Below are 21,527 nucleotides of genomic sequence, written 5' to 3' on the forward strand. Positions count from 1 at the left end.
CAGGATTTTTCCGATTTGCATTGCGTTTCTCGAGGCGGCGCAGCATTGTTATTGCGTAGTTTTTCAATTATTCCTCTTGATGCTTGAGAATCTAAAAAATGCAACTATTCAACGTATTTCACTCCGTTTTCTTACAATAAGATGTCTTTTCTTCACCCTGTTAGAGTTTTTTTTTTTGTCTATTGATAGTCGCTGCTTCGTAATATATTCTACAGATCATAGAGATTCAGGGCAAAGATAAGCGTTCAAAATGTTCGTTAATTATTAGGTATCTGATATATGTTTACTGGTGTTTTTTGAGTTTAGTTAGTACCATGAGTTGGATTGGCACCGCGGAAGTAGCTAAGTGAGTGAAGTGTTCAAAAAGATCATCACACCACATAATCGTAAGAGCGAGCAAGAGCGCGTGCAGTTTATTTTAGATCACTACTCTCTTCTCTCTCTTTAGCCTTTTTCTACCCTTCGGGTGTAGTCCTCGGTCCTGTGCAACCTGGATCACTACATTCGCTGAGAAACTTATGGTGCTTACTGTACTCGTACTGTAAATATTTTACGCAGCATCCTAGTAAGTGGCTTTAAACGCAACAGCTGTCGACGCAGTCCCGCGGTATTTACTCTACGTATATAATGTATGTAACGTGCAGTATTATTAAATTTACTCAAAACCTCTGCTCTGATATTACAGAACAGTTGGTAAATAAATACGCCGCCACGAATGTATGAAAGCGTATTTCGATTTTAATTATAGCTTTTTCCACATATCCGTTATAAACTATTAACTTTTACTTGACCAGTGTTTAAGCCCTTTGCACAATACGAGTTTTTGCAGTGTGTGTTTGTTAAGAATCAATATAATCACTTCACCTATACTCGCTCAGCGCAGCTATAGTGGACGATGTTCTATTGGTTCTTAACAAACGCATCATTCGCTACGCATCCTCGCACATCTCTGGTGGAAATGTAGCCTCAATCCCAGTCAGTAATTTATGTATTACACGTGTCTGTTTCGCAAAAAGTAGCTTAAAGACCTTTTCGGTGATTAAAAATGTCATTTTCGTCCACAGGCCTAAAGACAAGTACATCCACTTGAGCCGCGACGCGACGTACGCGCCGGATAAGCACACGATCACCACCGCGCTCGCCCGCGCGGAGGCGGCGTGCTCGTACGACCTGGACGCCACCGACACCGCATGGCTCAAGCTGCTGAACGCGGAGCGGGCGCGCGCCGGCGCCGGGCCCATCACGGAAGACCAGCTCGAGAAGGTCATCGAGGAGTTGGAGGTTAGTTGTAGTTGTTTATACACACAGCGCTTGATAACCAACGCAATAGCACGAGTTCAGACAGCGTGCTCGTACGACCTGGACGCCACCGACACCGCATTTACCCAATTTACCCACCCAGGTAAATACCCATCTACCCGGTATTTACCCGTATCTACCCAAATGGACGGGTAGATTCATTTCTTGTTGCACATGTCGATTTGTGTTAAAGTGGAGATATAAACCGAGTTAGTGTTTGTAATTATTATGTGTCATTTAAAATGAAGTGGTTTAATGAAACTTGCAGTTGTAACTAAAGAATTTTTAGTACAGTGTTAATAAATATTTAAAAAAGGCCGTCATAAGAGTATTTTATTTCGATTGGAGTAAATTATCGTACTTATACGTTGATAATACACATTCGAACTTCGGTCGGCGGGGGGTGTCATTGGGGAGGGGGGTAAAAGTGAACATTTTCATATTTCTTGGAATCTGTCATTAATATCGAAACGTGTTGTATGTACAAACTAAAGTAGACAGAATTTCCTACAAAAAAGGTTATATACATTTTTGTCCTAAAACTAACTGTATTTGACTTGAGCTTCCCAAGTTGTGATACTGCACAATTTTTTTTTATTATCATTCATAAGTAGTCTTTATTTTCATCTTTCTAATGTATATTAAAATCGTTTTAAAACATTTCCGAAAGCCAGGAATTGATTTTACATGATATTCATAATTGGACTGATATGTTAAAATCGAACTTCACCTCATAGCAACCTTTCCGTAAATAGTTAGAACATTCATTTTAAGTAACATTATAAAAAAATACTTAAATTAATCTTATTTATACTCACATCTCACATACCATTAAACACGTCAAATTTAGAAGAAAAACGAAAATACCTGCGTATTTACCCGCGGGTAGGTAAATACCCGCCCTCGGGTATTTACCCATTTCTACGCATGGCTCAAGCTGCTGAACTCGGAGCGGGCGCGCGCCGGCGCCTACGCTATATGGCGTACATATCACGAGCGTATTCTTTGATAGTTCTTAAAAAGAAGCTGATTTGACTAGTAGGAAAGTAGCCTATTACATCTAGAAACTTTTGAACGTGAACTGACGAGATATATCTCTATTTGGAAAAGTATTATAGGATACTCATAAAATTGCCCCCAGGAAATTCATAAGATCAAAAATTGACTTGGGTTTACGATGATTGAAGCAATGTTTTAATTCGATCGCTTAAAAGCCAACGGGAGTGGTCATTTCTCCATACAAACGTACTCCTCGTTTTCCTCCGTGGTTTTTGAAGCTAGAGCAATGATTTTTTCAACACAGATTAATATTGTCAATATCTGTGTCGGACCGTTTTGCTTTTTTTGATATTTTTGTTTTCTAAGGCGCTAGAGCCCTTCAAAAATGGCCAAAATGGCCTAATTGACTATGCCGCAATGAGAGGCGTGGCATTCAAAACTGATATCAATTAGCCAAAAAAGCAAAACGGTCCGACACAGATAATTTCATAATCATTTAGATTTCCAAATTTGGTTACGATCGGTTAAGTTTTGGAGGAGGAAACAGAGGAGTACGAAACCTCGATTTTTGAGATTTTTACGCAGGATTTTTCGCCTTGTCCTTATCGCACTACTTTTAGGTGCCGCTTCCGTTAGCGAGACGGGTATATTTACCTAAAATATTTAAAACTCAGCTCCTGTTTCGTCTTAATTAGAATGTGGTCACCCAGCTTAGCTGGAATTCAGCAATTGTTAAGAAGCAATCGAGTGGCGGAGATGGGTAAAACGGGACGTCTCGCCGGTGTATCTAGGTCGCAAGGTTATCCGCTTATATCCAGACAAATCGCGGAATATACCTGAAGCACTACTACATAAAGGCCTGGCCAAACAGCCGGCGCGACGCAGTCCCGCCGCTATCACGCTCCGCTTCTGTCGAGGGCGATGATGAGGGCGTGTTGAGAGCGTGAGGCCGGCGCGATCTGCGCACGCCCTGTTTGAACAGGCATCGCGTCGCCATCACGCGGCGCGGACGCGGCGCTGCGTCGCGCCGGCTGTTTGGCCAGGCCTTAAGACATACTTGATACGCGTGAGTAAACTAGTTCCTATGAGAGCCGCAGTCTTAGAATTTTTATATAAATCTAGTTATCGCACCTACTCCCCAAATTTCACAAGAATCGGTTGTGAAATCGCGACCTTTAGAGGAGAACAGCCAGACAGACCTAGGATTTTTCCCTAAGCTTAAGACCTTCGCCCTCGCTTGTAAATTATTATTGAAATCGTAACAAATAAAAAGCGCTCACCATTTTACAGGAATAATTATTTGTGTGGGAACAATTGACTATGTACTTATATGTATAAACCCTAAATAATGAACACATATCTATTTTAAACCATTCTAAGGACAAACAAACAAAACATTAAAACAAGATTAGAATAAGTAACACTTTACATTTAGAAAACATCCATTTGGGTCCACAAAACAACCAGGCAATCTCGAAAACAAAACTATACTGAAAATCGAAATCGTTAAACAATGAATAAAAGTCAAAAGCAGGTGGTATACAGTGCAGCCCTAGACAGCACAAGTCGCACAAAGTTCGCAGACAAAGGTACAAACAGCAACTGTACATCGATGGACCTTATTACAAAAAGCATAAGGTCTACCGATGTACAGTTAACAGTGGGCGATGGTGTCCTAAAGAAAACTACAAAAGCGGATTCCTCCTGACCTAATTCGAGGCGCAACGTTCAAAAACAATAGTTTCAAAGAATTTCCTTCTTTTCTCCACTTTATTAAACTATGCGTATTTTTTAAAATCATTTAATCTCTTCTGTATTATCAGAATATTATATTTGAATTTAGTAAAATGCAAGACTTACTTTGTGCATTCCAGTTCTGAGTTAAATGCACATTGCATTTTACAAAATAATCCTTTCATAATTTTGAACAAACCCAAACAGCAGGTACTTTAACCTATCTATTAGGGTGCCATATCCCTTTTTACACCCTTTGGACATGTGTTATCCTTCGGACATATACAAATAGCTACACTTCTAACCACATTGGTGGACCTTATTACAAAAGGCATAAAGTCCACCTATGTACCAGTGTGGGCGATGGAACATACGCTAAAACTACTGGCCTTCTCTCCAATCCAATCCAAACTAATCAAATTGTCAAGTTTTACCACCTTTTACTAAAAGCAGATGCAACTCATCTTATTTGCTACTGGCGATAGTGGCGATGCCCGGTGACGTGGACGATTTTAGGGGGAATGCGGGTGACGGTGGGGGGAGTGTAGGGACGGTTATTTTTAGAATTTTCTGTATCTTTATACTATTTGATTACTTACCACAGATTTCATCGAATCGTCTTCTATTTAAGCACTGCTGCTGCACTAAAAGCATTTAAACTTTAATTTTAGAAATTTCCCTGGGCTACAGATTGTAAAAAAACGGCATTGCTTATTGGGGTTAAATATAACAACTTAATAATTACCGAAATCTAGAAATAAGGACTTATAGGTAATATTGCAAATCCAATTCTTAGTTTTGTTATTCACAAAATTTTCATAAACGTGAGATTTAACTAAAACCACTTTTTCCCTATGTTTGCTGTTTGAAAGGACCCCTTTCATTTCAACACTCCTTTCATCCGCCAAAAGCGATACAAAGGATACATACACGCAATGAAAAAGTATTCCTTACACAACCCCTGCTTTAAATGCCGTAGTTTTAATATAATTGTGTGCTTAAATTGCCGCCTACTTTTACAGCTTGCACGTACTCAGGAATATGAGATTCTTGTATGTTGCCCAGCAACGAACGAACGGTCTGGAAAATGTCAGCTGTGATGGAATTCTTTTAATTTCAATGTTATTTTATTATGAATATTATGTTGCGCCAGTTCGTCGCTTGTGTGATCTTTACTATATAAGAGAAAACTGCGAGGTCGTCGATGAAAATACTTAGAACACCCATTGTGACCGTGGTATAGTTGAATTATCGAGAAGATGGAATTGCATTTGTAGTGGTTGTATGCTGATAGTACAAGAAAATAGAAAATTCAAATATAGAATGCCTGTAAACAAACAATACTACTACATATGCAATTCCACGCTCTCGATGATTCAACTATAATATTGGGTTTTACATAAAACAATAGGTGAGGTTGTCTATTAGTCCTTTAGGTGTATTTAGATAATGGATAATAACAATGAAGCTGTAACCTACCTAATAAAGAATAGTATAAAAGTTTGGCATTAACTTGTCTTTCTTCTAAAATGAAAATAACTTCGGTCCTGTCATTGTCGGTGCAGCTTCGAGCAGTTAGTATATTTGCTTGTGGCACGTTTTGTGATTCGATGCGATAGGTATTTCGCCCACAGGGTCTATAAAATCTTAGAAAATAGCATTTTCTGCCTCAGTCACTTACGCGTCGCCTCTCACGCTTGCCGCGCTCGCTCGAAGATAATTTAGCGTCTCAACTCGATTTATGTATTCATTTTATTGCAATAATATTTTACAGCGTGAAAGACATACAAGTTGGTTTTAATAAAAAAAAATCTGAATTTATCTGTACGTGGTGGCAAACGATCCTTTGTTTTCTTGCTTTACCATTTTTTTTACAGAGTTTATTTCATTTGAATTAAAAGTTTCAATTTTACTAAACAAATATTGATTTATTTAAAGTAATCAATTAAACGAATTAAAAACTTTAATTTAATTAAATCCTATCAGGGTACAGCAGTTTCTTAATAATATATATCAACCTAGGTTGTTATTGATATAGGCAATTTAGGTCGTTGGGTGCCAAAGCGAGCCATTTCTAGGAAAGCCCTGGCCGGTTGCATCCTACGTACCAAAAGGAGATCGATGCGAGTCCCCGTATTTTCTAGTTTGGACATGCTATTTGATTTCAGTGCCTTGCGATTGCAGTCGCAACAGGTTGAGAGCGCCGTCCGCTGCTCTTTGTTTTTAAGTTATATTTGAGCGGTTGGAGTTTTGATGTACTTTGTGTTTTATGAACTATCAAACATTGCTTTTATAAAAAAAAAACAAATCTGGAATTCGTCGTCAGCGGATTCTATAGTTTGTATGAAATGAAAAAACGCGTGTGTTTTGTTTAGATTAAAGAGCTGGATTTTGGACACGTTAACGTTTACGCGATGTGAACTTTCGTGTTCGGGAACTTAAATGGATAGTGGACCACCGATTCTCCATACAAACATGTCCATTTTCCTCCCTCGATATTGACATTATGGAAAAAAAAATTACACAATTTATTGTATGTTAATCATAAAAAATAAACGCCCCTTGCGTAGCTGTGGTTAAATTAATTCAAGTCGGGAACTATGATTGTTTGGAGACGTGGTCACGTGACGTCGTCCTCATTCGTCAAAACATATAGGTAACTGGAGTAACAAGCGTGTACGGTAAATAAACCTGTTATGTACATAAAAATGCGTTCCTAAATATATGTTGATGTTTTAAAAGTTGACAAATAAATAAGCTCTATAAGATTTGAGGAATGTTTATGTACTTAATAATAATAATACATATTCACAATTTAATAATTCCATTATACTCTCTTAATTTATCTAATGGCTATTTTTAATGTAATATCCATTTCTTGAATATTAACGAATCTCATTTGATGCGGTCTCTATGTACGCTTATTCGCACCGGCCAGGGGTCCAGAACATAAAGTGCAGACGTTTATTATTTTCTTATTACGTTACAACTAGATAACTAAAACAACACGATAGGTATGGTTAGTTCCCGATTCGCCGGATGCTTGTTTCGTCGGATTCATCTTTCGCCGGATTTTCTTTAGGACGTCACAATTCACAATCCGAGTAATAAAAGAGAATCGGGAACTAACCCACGATACCACCACTACTCCCAACACTTGTTCGAGTTTCTGACACATGTTAGAAGCAATTAGGCTATATTTGCACGGTGTACTTGCCGGGTAAACAGCTACGGGACCGGAGTTAAAAGGCGTCTCAGGAGAGTTTCACTTTCGTGGAAAGTGCACTAGTCATCGATCCGACTTTACTGAGCACTTACCTGCCTGCTACAGATCCTTAAATCGCTTTATGATATAATAGTACGTTACGATACAAGTGCGAAAAATAGGAAATTCGCAACGAGTGGCGATAAAGTAGCACCATATGTACTGTAAATATATTGAAATATACGTACGTTTCTACGCATAAACAAGGCATTTACAAGTGAAATACATCTTAATGATGCGAATCAAGAGATTCGCATGAAAATTTATTACAAAAAAACTACAAAGTAGAATACAAATTATATAAAAGTTTAAAATGGCATTTAAGTAGGTATGTTAATATATGGGAAAAAATGGACAACATTAAAATTTAAATTTACCAATATGTCACTAATATTCTAGATATTATAATGTAGGTCCCTCTGGTCCCTATTGATTAGATATTTCAATACCTTTAGCAGGTTCCGAATTTGCAATTACTCTTCCAGCTCATTGTTCCGCACCCCATTTAATTCGACTTAGTGTCTGCAACCCCTCCCTGCCATATGATTTTCGACTGCGTCTGTACATTTCAGGATTTAGGCATTTGAACGGTTATGGAGTAATATTCTGACTTGCACGTACAGTCAATACCGAACGAGCCCTTATTCCGTAGCTATATTCTTTTTTAGTAAATTCGTAGCCAAGAAATATTTTATAAACCAAATAAAAAATCCTATACGCCTTGTTGTTTTTAATTTTTTTTTCATGTCTCTTATTCGCAATTTTTTGCTACCACATTAAATAAATAAAAAAATAACAACTTCCTATGGACACACAGAGCTGCGTAGGGCACTCCGATCTATGATAATGTTTAGTCGTTTATGGTCTTCGCTCAATATGTCAAGAGTCTTCAATAAAAAACACTAACATGCACTAAACTGCGCTCTGTGTAGGTTGAAAGCCTTTTACATTTTTATAGGAAGGTACATTAACAAGCCAGTCGCTTCTCTTTACACTCTGCACTGCACAAATACAATTTCATAAACATTTTATAATCTTATTAGCTCCTCTGGGCCTTATTGTTGGCCGCCGGTACTGCATTTTTCCTGGATAATGCAGTGAGTAATAAGCTGGTCCATTGCTAGACATGTTACTGACGTTATTGTCTTGCAAAAAAACGATTTATGTAAAATATCAATGCGTTGCACTTTTAACGGTTTTGAAACGTGTCAACGTGTTAAATAATGTCTCTCGATGTCATTTCTGATTTTTGTGTTGCTTTAATACAGTTAGGTCCATATAGACCCAGAGAAAGAGCTATAATTGTATAGTTTGTCAAAGGACTGCCTCATTTCAATCATAGACAGAGAGAATCATACTATCTTTGTCTTACACTAGTACTAGCACCCAAAAGAAAAGGATGAGTATAGTTTTCCTGGTTCTTACTGACTGACAAATTAGTTTGACCAACTATAACGTACGTTTATACTTGTGCTACACCGTAGCCCGGCGTAGCGGCATCAGGATATACTCGTAAGGTCAACTCTGAGCGGCCTGTCACAAACTGACTTATCAATCTTATCATATAATGCAACGCAAAATATGTATTTATAAATACGATATAAGACATATATTCAAAGTTCTATGCACCGTACATTATGTTGTCATTTTACTAGTAAGTTAGGCACAATCTGAGTGAAGTTCTGCAAAAGTTTTAACCTCGCGCGGTTCGTTCATTGCGTCTCTTTCGTTGCATACAGAAGTATTTGCGGTGAAAGAGTAAATACAGTTAGTGCGAGCTCTATTGGTTGATTGAGATTGGTACTGTGAGTGCGAGGCACTAGAGGGAACATTCGGACTTGTAAAGTATAATACCATCGTACAGACATATTAGTGCAAGTGCGAATAGTGCGATGAATATAAAACTAAATTGGTATCATATTATAGTAATCTGAATTATTTAGGCTGCTACTGCTGCTAGTAATCGGTGGGTGGCGAAGCTAGTTGGAAATAGGGGCGTTGCGTCTCCCACCCATCATACGCAGTTTGCAGTGCACGGAGAGCGGACGTGCCGTGCGTGCCGTGCAACCCCCGCCAACTATTCTCGATCTTTTAAAATTTCGGCCCTTATTATCTTTAACAAATAACATTATTTTATTGTGAAATAGTTTTTTTAACTGTATTATGTAACTTATAAATAATATTTTAAAAGATAATAAAATTAATAAACGAAACGCGTTGAAAAAGTTGTTAAAAGACCAACTGTTGAGCTTCTGTTTCGGGAAAATTTAATATTTATAAATACCTATATATATATCGGCGTCGTAGAGACATTCATGTACTTTCCCTTCTATTTAACGTCCTTTTCTCTCCCTCTTCTCCCCCTTATCTCTCGGAGAGGTTTAAATTTTTAGCAGACGGCAGCGGGCACCGGCTCCGTTCCAGTGCAGATCTCTCTCTGGCTATCCCGCCACACAAACACCGATCCTATGACAAGTCTTTTACTGTGTACTCTGTCAAATTATGGAATTCCTTACCGTCTTCTCTTCGTAAGTGTCAATCGGTCGCATCGCTAAAGGCGAATTTAAAAAAGTTATGGCTTTCTGACGGAACTTGAAATCTAAAAGATGTATGCGGTTAGGTAGTTTTAGTATATATGTACTGTATCATATACAATGTATTATATGTATTATATATTTTAAATATATATAGTTGTTTACATATTTGTTATATTTCATATCCCATACTTTGTATATAGGTACATAATTATAGTAGGATATAGGTTTACCTATCTTGTAGGATATTAAATATTTTATCTTTATGCCGTTTAGTACAGCTTTTATGTCTACCGTTCTCCAATTTTCCCTCAACTGCTCAAGGGTTAACTGGAAGAGATCCCTGAAAGGGATAAGTTCGCCTTTGTACTAATGATGTGTGTTCTTTCATGTTTTATGTTTCTTTTTGTACAATAAAGTATTTTACTACTACTACTACTATATTTTTTATTATTATATTTTTTGTGTGGTTTTCTATAGTTCGTTTTTTAGCACTAGAAAAATAGTACGCGATCTTGACGTGTCTTTTAATTGAATAACGCTTTTTATAAATCAGTAACTATTACTTATGAAACCAAAATAATGTAAATAATCGTATATGATTCATAATTGTTACATATTTGACGTGAATTATTTTTCAAAACTGTTTTTCAATAAAAAGACACGTCAAGATTGTTTACCTTTTTTCTAATGCTAAAAAAACGAACTATAATGACCCGCGGTGGTTTTATTGGGTGTTATTACATTTTGCTTAGGTTATTAAACTTGATACGCATGGACAAAAAGTATATTAAGCAAATTAATTATTTTGCCATTAGTGTCTGTTCATTCAGTGCCATCATTCAAACTACAAATCAAGTAATTACTTTTTTTTAGCCTATGTTTGTGTGCACCGCTGGGCAAAGGCCTCCCCTCTCCCTTTCCAATCCTGTGCTGAGCAAGATCCCGCCAATCCCAATTCTTAACTGTATTTTTTTTCCATGAGTTTCCTATATTTCGCTCGTTAGAATATTCTAATTCCCGATCGTACTAATTAATATCGGTAAATATTGCAAGAATAATAGATGTGTCGCCCCCGTGAATATGGGGGCATTCTTGCACGGTGTAAGGAGGAGCCGGCCCCGTCACAGGTAAATTACTTATAAATTACCGTGACTTTTAAACTACAGTTTAATAGCAGAAGAGGCATGATGTCTGAAAAGTCGTGCTTCAGTGTTCTAACTGAACTCGATGACGCAAATTGTTCAACCTCACCTTTTGATAAGCCGAAACGCATAAGGCTGCGTTTCTACCAGAGATCAGAGAGGATGCGTAGCGAGGGATGTTTGTTAAGAACCACTATAATTAATATACGCTGAGCGAGGAAAACAAATGAAGCGATTCTATTGGTTATTAAAAAAACACTACCCTCGCTATCCATCCTCGCACATATCTGGTAGAAACGCAGCCTTATGTATGGGGCCGTACATCTACTTCAGCTATTAAATTCGAGGCGTATTTTTTTCTTAACTTCATGACTGGTTTAGAGTCGGACCAAGCTAACTCTGCGTGGCATTTGTAATGAATGACAAAGTGTGGCAAAGTCATGATTAATGTCAAGTTCTCGGTGCAGAATTAGCTTTGCCTAGTCGGACTCTAACATTAATATACGTATACTGACATTACCATCTGACACCATCTTTCATATTGGTAGTCAATTAAGAAGTTTCCGAGATTTATTCCATGTTTTTGGAAACATTTCTCAACTTGCACATTTGTAGCTGTGTCACATATAATTCCACACATTACAGCCTGCGTGTGCACGGTCGGTACTCCATATATATCCACACATTACAGCCTGCGTGTGCACGGTCGGTACTCCATATTTTCAAGCATTTGAACATTCCATCCAACGGTATAAGGGCAGCCGTCTCGTCGTTGTTCTCTCTTAAATCACTGTTAGTGTTGCTGTATCAATAATATCAATATACATACTTAAAAAAATAATATTAAATATTCATGGAGTTGTTACACTGGTAATTAGAACTGAAATTTAGAAATGATGTTTGATTTAAATAGTTGGTTTAGAAATGTATTTTTATTTTATTTTATATTTATGTACAACAACCATCAACACATAGAAGTCCAGTTTTCATGACTAATGTATTTTTTTCTGTTCAGGTCCGGACGTGGGATAAAATTCAAGCCATCATGAAGTCGGAGGAGGGCCTAGGCATAGAGTACGACGAGAACGTAATCTGCGACGTGTGCCGCTCGCCCGACTCGGAGGATGGCAACGAGATGGTCTTCTGCGACTCGTGCAACATCTGCGTCCACCAGGCCTGCTACGGCATCACTGTCATACCCGACGGTAACTATCCACTCAAGTCCCACCAACTCCATCCTCTTAGTTATCTGGCCAAGTTTATTCAAACCGAATGCCGAATTTTCAGGTCAGTGGCTGTGCCGGCCGTGTGGCGACGGCGTTCGGCCCACGTGTGTGCTCTGCCCCAACCTCGGCGGCGCCATGAAGTGTACGCCCACCGGCCACAAGTGGGCCCACGTCAGCTGCGTCCTCTGGATCCCCGAAGTGTCTATAGGTTGTGCTGAAAAAATGGAACCTATCACAAAAATCTCCTCAATACCGGCGTCGCGCTGGTCGCTCGTGTGTGTACTATGTCGCGAACGGAAAGGTGCGTGTATACAGTGCTCTGTAAAGACTTGTAAGACTGCTTATCACGTTACTTGTGCATTTAAACATGGACTAGAAATGCGTGCAATAATAGAGGACGAGAACGCAGATGACGGTGTGAAGCTGCGCTCATACTGTCAGAAGCATAGTGTTAATTCTAAGAAGGAGAAGTGCCCGGGCTCCGGCTCAGACGAGGAGGAGGTGAAACGCAAGCGGCGAAAGGACATGACGTCGGAGGAGAAAAATCAGGCGCGTGCTGCGAGGCTACAGGAGATAGAAGGCGAGTTCGACAAGCACGTCAGCGTCAAGGACGTGAGCACGCACCTGCTCGACGTCGACCAGGACGCCATCAACTACATATACAACTACTGGAAGATGAAGCGTCGCGCCGGCCGCAACCGGCCGCTGCTGCCGCCCAAGTCAGACGACAGCGAGCTCCTCACGCACCGCCAGGAGCAGGCCGACCTCGACAAGATGAAGATGTTCGTGCAGCTCAGGCAGGACCTCGAGCGTGTGCGGAACCTTTGCTACATGGTCAGCCGCCGCGAGAAACTGTCGCGCTCATTCTTCCGCATGCGCGAACAGACTTTCCACAAACAAGTTGCAGTTTTATCCGCGGACCCGACCATTAGCGGGCCCGACTTAGCCGCTATAATCGAGGCCAACCACGGCCCCTCTATTTACGACAGGTTGTATTCCCATCCCAATGCTCCCGACCATAAGAACGATTTCGAAGAAATGTTAGCTCGTATCGCTCCAGCCGAGTCCGGCGATGAAAAGAAGAAGGATCGCAACGGCATGGTTAAAGGCACGAAATCGTCAAATCCGTACAAGAAACATTACGTAAATGGGTCGCGGCGAAGCGGCAGCATGTACAGCGGGTTATCTAGTGAAGAGAGTGCTCCCGAAATCTCACGATCAACGCGATTCCGCGGACGGGCAATCGGCTCGAGCACTGACGACGACAAGAAAGCCTCTGGTTCACCAAAGAAAAAGGTGTCGCCCGGCAAAGGTAAGGGTAAAAGATCGCCCAAGAAAATTGAAAGGAAGAAGAAAAAGGTGCCACAGTCCAAAGCGCTGGTTGAGAGCAGCAGCGAGGATGAAGCGCTTCAATCCAGGATAAAGAAAGACCGGTCACGTAGCAAAACGCTCCAACACCTTGAAAAGGAAATGGCAGAGGCTGTGAAGTCGGGAGCTTCGGCCACCGACAGTGACGAGCTCATGCCCATCCGGACCACCAGGCAACAGAACAGCAAGTTTCCTGATAACATTTACTCTGACAGCAGTGAGGACTCCTCCGGCAAAACAGATCTCAAATCCGATAAGGCCAAAGCTGACAAGTCCAAACCAGACAAGTCACCAGACAACGACTCTCAACAACACCTGCCTAGAACGAAGGCGGCCATGAAAGAATTCATTCCAACCCAACCTGAAAAGAAGAGCCCTACTAAAATCGCCGAGAAACCAGCTCCAAAGAAAAGAGGCAGAAAGCCATCTAACAAAGGGGAAAAGAAGACTACTCCGATCAAAAGTAATGATTCTGATGATGAAGCTAAAAATAAGGAAAATATCAAATTCTCAAAACAAGCAAGCAAGGATCCTTCTGATCTTATTGTTCCACAAAGACAGGCTGCCAAGAAAGCTTCTGAGAATATGCGCTCCACCACCGGCGGCAAAAAGGAAGAGGGAGTTGCTGAAAAGCCAAGCAGCGGTGACGATACTAAACCGCCTAAACCAAAAATACCCATTAAATCCAAGGGCAAAGAACCGCCTAAAGATATCCCTGCCAAGGTCGGGCGCAAGAAGTCTTCGAAGGATGTTGAAAAAGAAACTATAGCGTACGTTCCTCAAAGGCAAGCTGCCAAGAAAGCAGCCGCGCATATCAAGGGTCTGGGCACGAAAGCGCCTGTCGCTGAAACATCCGACACTGATAAGAAGAAAGAAGGCGAAAAGTCTGACTCCGCGAAGCTCACTCCTAAGAAAGAAGAAGGTAAAAGCTCGAAGACTCCCCAGAAGGAAAGCTCCAGTTCTTCATCCAATTCTAGCAGCAGTAGCTATTCCTCATCATCAAGCTCCGAAGAGGAACCCGAGAAGCCAGGCCTCAAACCGACAGCCAAAGCGCGAGAAATCAAACCCGCCATCCGGCAGCCCTCCATGTTCTCACCACCGGGCACTAGACCGACCGTGGACTTGCCCTTTCTCGACAAGGTGTCAAGACCATTGTCTTCAACTAGTGCCTCGAGTGATTCTGAAAGCTCTCAAGGGTCGCGATTCTCCGGTTCCGGCAGTCCCTCTCCCAAGCGACCTCGCCGACGAAGAAAGGGAAAGAGCCTCTCCACCGATACGTCCCCTCGCAAGGCCCCTGACAAGAAGCTTAAAACTTCCGAACGGGGGTCCGAGTGCAGGGTATCATCACCGGCTCCTCAAGGAGAGGAACCGAGCCGAGCCGACGACGCGCGGGCCGCCACACGTGCTCGGACCAGAAGCATTACTTCAAGCGGAAATATGCCTAATAAGCCTGATGCCCGACAGAGAAAACCATCTAAAGACGACAACGGATATGCCTCTGGCTCCAATAAAACTCCCAAAGAGGGCAGCCAGCCCCGTGAGCTTCCAACTCCGGAGCGGAAAACGGACGAGGAGGTGAAACCCGAAATCAAAGACGAACCCATCGTCGAAGCGAAACCCGTCAAGGGCTCCCCGCCCAAACCCAGGACACGCGTCTCTGTCGACGATAAAGATAAGATCAAGTCGCCTGTTGCGGACCCGATCTCATCCAAACCCAGTCCTAGGAAGAGCGCCGAATTGAAACATAAGAGTATTCCTAACAGACGTATGAGTGTTAAAGAGGTGTCGAAAGATGTGACAGTACACGAACCGCCGCGCGAATCGGCCAAAAAGAAGATACTCAGCAGGCATGACGACGAAAATGCGTCCGAAGCGCGCACCGCCAGTAGTCGTTCCCCACTCAAGAAACCAGACATTACAGAAAAGAGCAAAACGGTTGACAAAAAGAGCCCAAGGACAGTAAATGAGTTCCATGCCAATGACAGGTACGCAGAGAATGAAAAACACTGGCTGGATAAAGCTGCCAGCCCCCTGCCGCCACCTGTAGAGAAATTGGGCAGCCATGACAAGTACATGACTGAAGATAAGCTGCTCGACTCTGATGCGGCTGACAAGAACAGCATAAAAATGATCGCAAAAATACAAGCTAACTTGAACGAAAACATGATGATCAAGTCACCAAAGACACCCATGGACGCCCGAACGTTTAATATAGAATCTATAGATGTGGATAACCCGGTACCACGGAACATGAGGAAGCGATCCACGCTGGAGGAAAAGAAGTTTATAGCCCAAGATGCCAGCCACGTGCAGGGTGTCGAGATCTCTAAGAGTGCAAAGATACCGTCGGTCAACCCCTGCCGTTCCATGTTCTCTCCGCAAGGCAAAGACAACGAGCTCGACCGGTTCGAATTTGAGATGTTGGCTATCGACGACGGCTTCAACAACGATGAGATGATCAAACCTTTTACTTACCCAGAGTTTATATTCAAGGAGGAGAAGGAGCAAGGCGTTCAGGAAACCCGGAACCTGGTCGATAGACTGCGAATGCAACTGAGCAGCAAGAAGGCCGAGGCTCAAGACGAACAGCCGCTTCACGATGACAAAGAAATCAGAGATGACGATATCAGGAGCCCACGTAAAGGACCCGAAACTCCGCCACCTAACAAAAACGCGGCTATCGATATTCACGAACCCAAACTGTCGTCAAATGACCTAGAACCGGTTAACCACGAGCCGCATCTGGACGAGCTCTCGCGCAGAAATAGCATACATGACAACAAAGACTGCCAGCCAATACCCATGACAAGCAATGAAAAATGGCGCAACTTGCCCTTGCAGCACAACGAAGTCGAGCTACCTAACGATAGAAAATACGACCGGTACAACGAAGACTCGAAAGAGCCGGCGACCGTTCAATCCGACATACAATCCGTTTCGGAGGTGGGCGACAACGTATCACTTTCCAAGCAAAGCGATGATTCGCAATCACTGTCCGTTGTCGATCATTCTATTACGAGCAACGACACGATGGCCCTGGTTCATGATAACTATGATAACAACAACTCGCAGCTTCACTCCGACTGCGCGACCATCTCATCGCCATATGTGAGCCAAGAGAAATGGAGGGAGAACAAAATTATCTCGAGGCGGTCGTCCGCTTCGAGCACATCATCCGAAGAATCAATCTGCTCGCAGAAACCAGAGGACTTGAAACACGTGAATAGTTGCGATGCGCACATCACAAGTCATATGCTGCCGGAGCTCGAGCGATACCCGCCTTTGCCAGCGTATGGTTGCCCCGTTGAGCCTGCCATGCCGTTGAATCAGTATTCGTCATACCCACAAGACGCGTCACCATTCCTCAGTTCCATGGGTTCCCTGCCGTTGTTCGGTGCCGGGGCTTGTGCTTCTGCTCAACTCACTTTACCCTCACCTGGGCCCGGTCTTTACCCACCTCCTGGCCTGTCCTACGCCAGTGCTCCTCTCATGCAACCTTTATCTAAGCCGGCGTTCCCAACGCTATGCGCAGCGTTCACATCTTCGTCGCAAAACATTGCGCTGACTACAGCTATGATTGCACCACCTACGCCCAAACCTCTCGACTCGCCTCGCGACGACGCTGAGCCGGTCGATCCGCGCTCCACGAGTCCTAGTACTATACACGTCGTCACGAGCCCAAGTGCCGACTCGACCGAGACCACCAGCAAAGCTCCCACTAAATTATCCAACGATAGCAATGAAGCCATGCTCAGTCTGCATGCGCAAGAATCCAAGTCTCCCATTCTACCTAAAGCCCCGAGGTCTAACAAGTTCTCAGGGAAGTCTCCCGGCAAAAGCCCCATATCACCTAAACAGAGTGAAGCGCCCAAAGGTAATAAACGAGCGAGCAACAGGAGCAATCGAAGCCAGAGAGGCCGAGGACGGTCAAAGACCCGCGGCCAGGGCGCGCCCGGCTATGACTACTCGGGCAACTCTATACAAAGCAAACTCGTCGGCACAGTCTACGACTTCAATGAAGAAATTGCGAATGACGGCGTAGATCTCAAAGCGTTACGAGAAAGGCGAAAATCAATAGACGTAAGAGATGACAGAAAGTCCGAGGCTTCGTACAAGGACGCGTCACAGTCGCCTCAGATGTCAAGTCCGCAGGCGGCGAAGAAAACGCCGAGCGCCGAGGACAAGGGCGCGAAACCGCCGACGCCCGAGCTGCCCGACCCACCCGGCTCGCCAGGCCTCAAGTCCGCGGAGCGCGGGCCCGGCTTCTCGCAGGTGCACCCCGTCCTGCCCGGGCCTGTCGACATGCGCACCTACAACCCCTCGTTCGAGGGCGCCGCGCCGCCGGTCGCCGACGCCTACCACAGCCATCTGTTAGCCTTCGCCAGCGGCACCGCCGACCAGCAGCTGCCCGACATAGACGAGGACCTCGAGAAACAGCTTCACTCCGAGCTGATGGCCATCAAGCCGCGCCCCGGTTCTCCTGCGCCGGCTCAACTAACTCAGCCTGCGAAAGATACCTATACGCCTAACTTGCCCAAAGTGTCCCTATCGGACTCTAGGAACCAACTCAAAGTGAAAATCAAAGGGCCGTTCCTGGACGCGAACTACTCCAGCTCGGTGACGCCGGTGGCGCCGCAGCCGCCGCCACCCGTGCTAGACCCCGGCGTCGGTATGGCGGCGGTCGGTGGGCCCTCCTCCATGATGACCGGCTCCACCAATCTACGCCGCATGCGGAAGAAGGAGCTGCTCCGCCAGTACTGGACGCAGGACATGAACATGGACGACCCGGCGGCGGGCGTGTCACTGGTAGCCGTCCCGCCGCCGGCCGCGCCGCCTCCCATCGCCCGCGCCGTCATCACCATTCCCAAAGCCGTCGCTTCCATGACCAGTATACCCACCCGGGACGATTACAAGTCTGACGCGCCCGTGGAAAAGAAGAAACGAAAGACCACGAGCGGCCTCTCGAGGGAGCTGCGACACTTGGAAGTGAGCATGAACGACGACGTGGACCCCTCCGAGGACTCCAAACTATCGACTCTGGCCGGCCCCGCTGTCTCCACGCCGGTGCACAAGCGGCGCGGCCGCGTCACCAAGCCGCCGCGGCCCGCCAGCTCGCCGGTCGCACCTAAAATCAAAATAAAAATCGGCTCCAACATAGTCCAACAGGTGGAGGAGCCCGTCGGCTTTCAGTTCCGGCCGCCCAAGAAGCGACTGCACACCTCCGTCCCCGTCACACCCAGTTTCGAGGATCTGCGCCGCGAAAGCATGAAGTACCGTCGCATGGTCATGGCAGACTTCGAGGAGGACGAGAAAACGAAGAAGGTGAAACCCAGCAAAGCCGAAAAGAGGAAGCGCAAAAAGGACAAGAAATCGGAAAAGGAGAAGTTACAAGTGGTGAACAGTGAGAGTGAAAGTGGTGCCAAGTTGATAATAAAGATAAAGCGCACTAAAGAGGAGGAAGCGGCCGCGGGCGGCGCGGCAGCGGCGGCGGCGGCGGCGCCCGAGCCGCCCGTGGACCCGTTCGAGTACGACCCCACCGCGCCCGACCCGCTCGCTATCGACCCGCCCTCGGAAGCTTCCTCCGGTATGCGCAATAAAATACGGACCGCTAAAGTGACGCCTATTCGGTTAAAACTGGCGCGGAGCTCGCAGGGCTCGGGGTACGTGATGAAGGACTTGGAGGGTGCGTCCACCTCCGCCGACGCTACCTCCCCCGCGCCCGCTCCCACGCCCGCCCCCGCACCCGCGACATCGGCCGCCGCGCAGCCGCTGTCGCTTACTGTCAATAAACACTGTGAAGTGAGGTGATATAAAAAAAAGAACGCGCGTTAAGCAGTGATAGCGACACTTTCTCGAGCGTGAATTTCTGTACAGAAAATTTTAACTATAGTGTCTGTATATTTTTAAATATTACATCTTCTTTATAACTATTTATTTGTATAAATGGAAAGCTCAATGATTAACTTAAAGTTACTCTAAGATTTATAATAGTTTTGTGCATTGTGTGATGCACAAGTAAATCTTAATATAGTACATAGCTTATATATTTTTGTTAATGTTACTGTTTTACTTTGTGCCTCTTACGGAATCTCATTAATTTTGTCATGTGTGTAATTAATTAAAATATTGAAGTTAGGTATTACATATATTTTTCAAAATTGCATAGTTATCACAAATACACATCACACGGTTATTCAGTCTCTATACATTTATTAATATGGCTGATGTGATTGACTTTTCACTCAAAATTTAATTTATTAGAGTCAAACCACATTATTATTATAAGTTTTAGAACAATTTTATGTATGATTGCACAGTAAAGTGATTTAATATCCGAAAGAGCCAAAGTAAATCGTTATGTGGGTGCTACAAGTCGGGTTTCATTTTGATCATGTCCGGCCTAATAGTTATTTGTTTAAAACCTTTAATTTAGCTTTAATATATATATATATCCATATATGCCATCCAGGAACAGGCTCATCCTCATCTCTACGTACTAATTTAACTAATTATTATCGATGGATGAAGAATGGGTCCTGTCTTCATGGAAAGCACTATCTCTCACAAGGTCTTTTGCTTCAATAAGTAGATAAATGGAAATAATTTAAACTAGAAATAAATTATAAATAAATAAAAAACTCAACTTGCTTAGTATTGAACGATATTCTAAAGATATGTAGGTAACGCAGAAATGATGTAGATGACACTATTCCATGATTCCTCGTTTGTCAGCACCTTCAGAGTTAGCACGGACCATTATCATTGCGTTCCTCTTCAAAAGAGAATCGGTACAGTAGGTTATTTTACTTCCACCCTTTTGCACTGTATTTTAAATATAAATGGTAAACCCGGAGACTGATAGCTGAACGTATTTTAAATACTTTTTAAATAATGTATTTTATGTTTGTGTTATATAAAATTAATTTTACGTATTTATCATTACTATTTAACTGTACGCAAATTAAATCTCAGAATAAGATGTTTAAACTGTCCGCGTTTGATCATTGTATATATAATCATTATTTGGAATAAGTATATTAACTTTTACACATGAATCGTATTTATTAGTATAATTAATTTTTATTATAGTCAAATGGTTAGCCAATCTCATCGCCAGCCTTTATTTATTTGGATAGCGTTTCGCGCATGTTTACATAATTTCATCAATTAACCTATAGACCCGGTTTTCACCAAAGAATAAAAATCCAAGTTACTCTTTGAATGCGGGCATTTTTGAAACACGGTTCTATAAAACAAAATAAACTGGCTCACTATTACATTGTTATTATATGAATAAATTTAATAAGGGGCGCGAACGGTCGATATTTGCAATAGACTTGGCTCAAAAGGGTGCAGGCGCCGAGAAAGAAGTGTTGCGCTGGGAGCTACACTCATACACTGAGCTGTCGTATGCAGTACTAGTATAAACGCAACCTGTACCTCTCGCGGCTGATGGCCTCTATGACAGTTCATTTATATGGAGTAGCTGGCACGTAAAATCTATGTTGTCATTTTTTGGAAGTTAGCACACTAATTTATTTAGAAATATTATATATAAGTAGAGTCAGACCAAGAATAGTCTGCAGCGAATTTGATAGCCCACGCAGTGCAAGTGTTATATTAAACGTCAAACTTCTATGAAATTATGACGTATAAATGACACTTGCACTGCGTGGACTATCAAATCCGCTGCAGACTTTTTTTGTTCCGACTCTAATAAAACTTCGGTACTATTTTTGTAAATTAACCCCACCCAAAAGAGTCTTGATGAATGAAGGAACTGTGATAGGGATCATCATTCGACGCGAGAGGTATAAGTAGCCTAACCCCTTATTCATAAAACTTTACGGGCCTGATTTAGTTAAATTATGTTTTATCCCTTTCTTACAAATACATAAGTCAAAATGACACAAGGACAAACGATTTAAGCTGATTGAGGTTTGTAGCGCTTTTATGA

General features: G+C 42.9%; 1 protein-coding gene across 1 annotated transcript in view; it reads left to right on the forward strand.

The window, feature by feature from the left end:
- The window catches only part of LOC134805336 (PHD finger protein rhinoceros), a 46,888-nt gene extending 25,942 nt beyond the window's left edge, over positions 1–20,946 (forward strand). The window contains exons 4-6 of the mRNA XM_063778667.1: positions 1,065–1,281; positions 11,992–12,181; positions 12,264–20,946. Coding sequence (XP_063634737.1) covers positions 1,065–1,281; positions 11,992–12,181; positions 12,264–19,378 — 7,522 coding nt within the window. The 3' untranslated portion in view covers positions 19,379–20,946. The remainder of the gene's footprint in view (positions 1–1,064; positions 1,282–11,991; positions 12,182–12,263) is intronic.
- Positions 20,947–21,527: the final 581 nt, after the last annotated feature.

This window comes from Cydia splendana, chromosome Z (genome assembly GCF_910591565.1).
Source record: "Cydia splendana chromosome Z, ilCydSple1.2, whole genome shotgun sequence".
NCBI classification, from domain to species: domain Eukaryota; kingdom Metazoa; phylum Arthropoda; class Insecta; order Lepidoptera; family Tortricidae; genus Cydia; species Cydia splendana.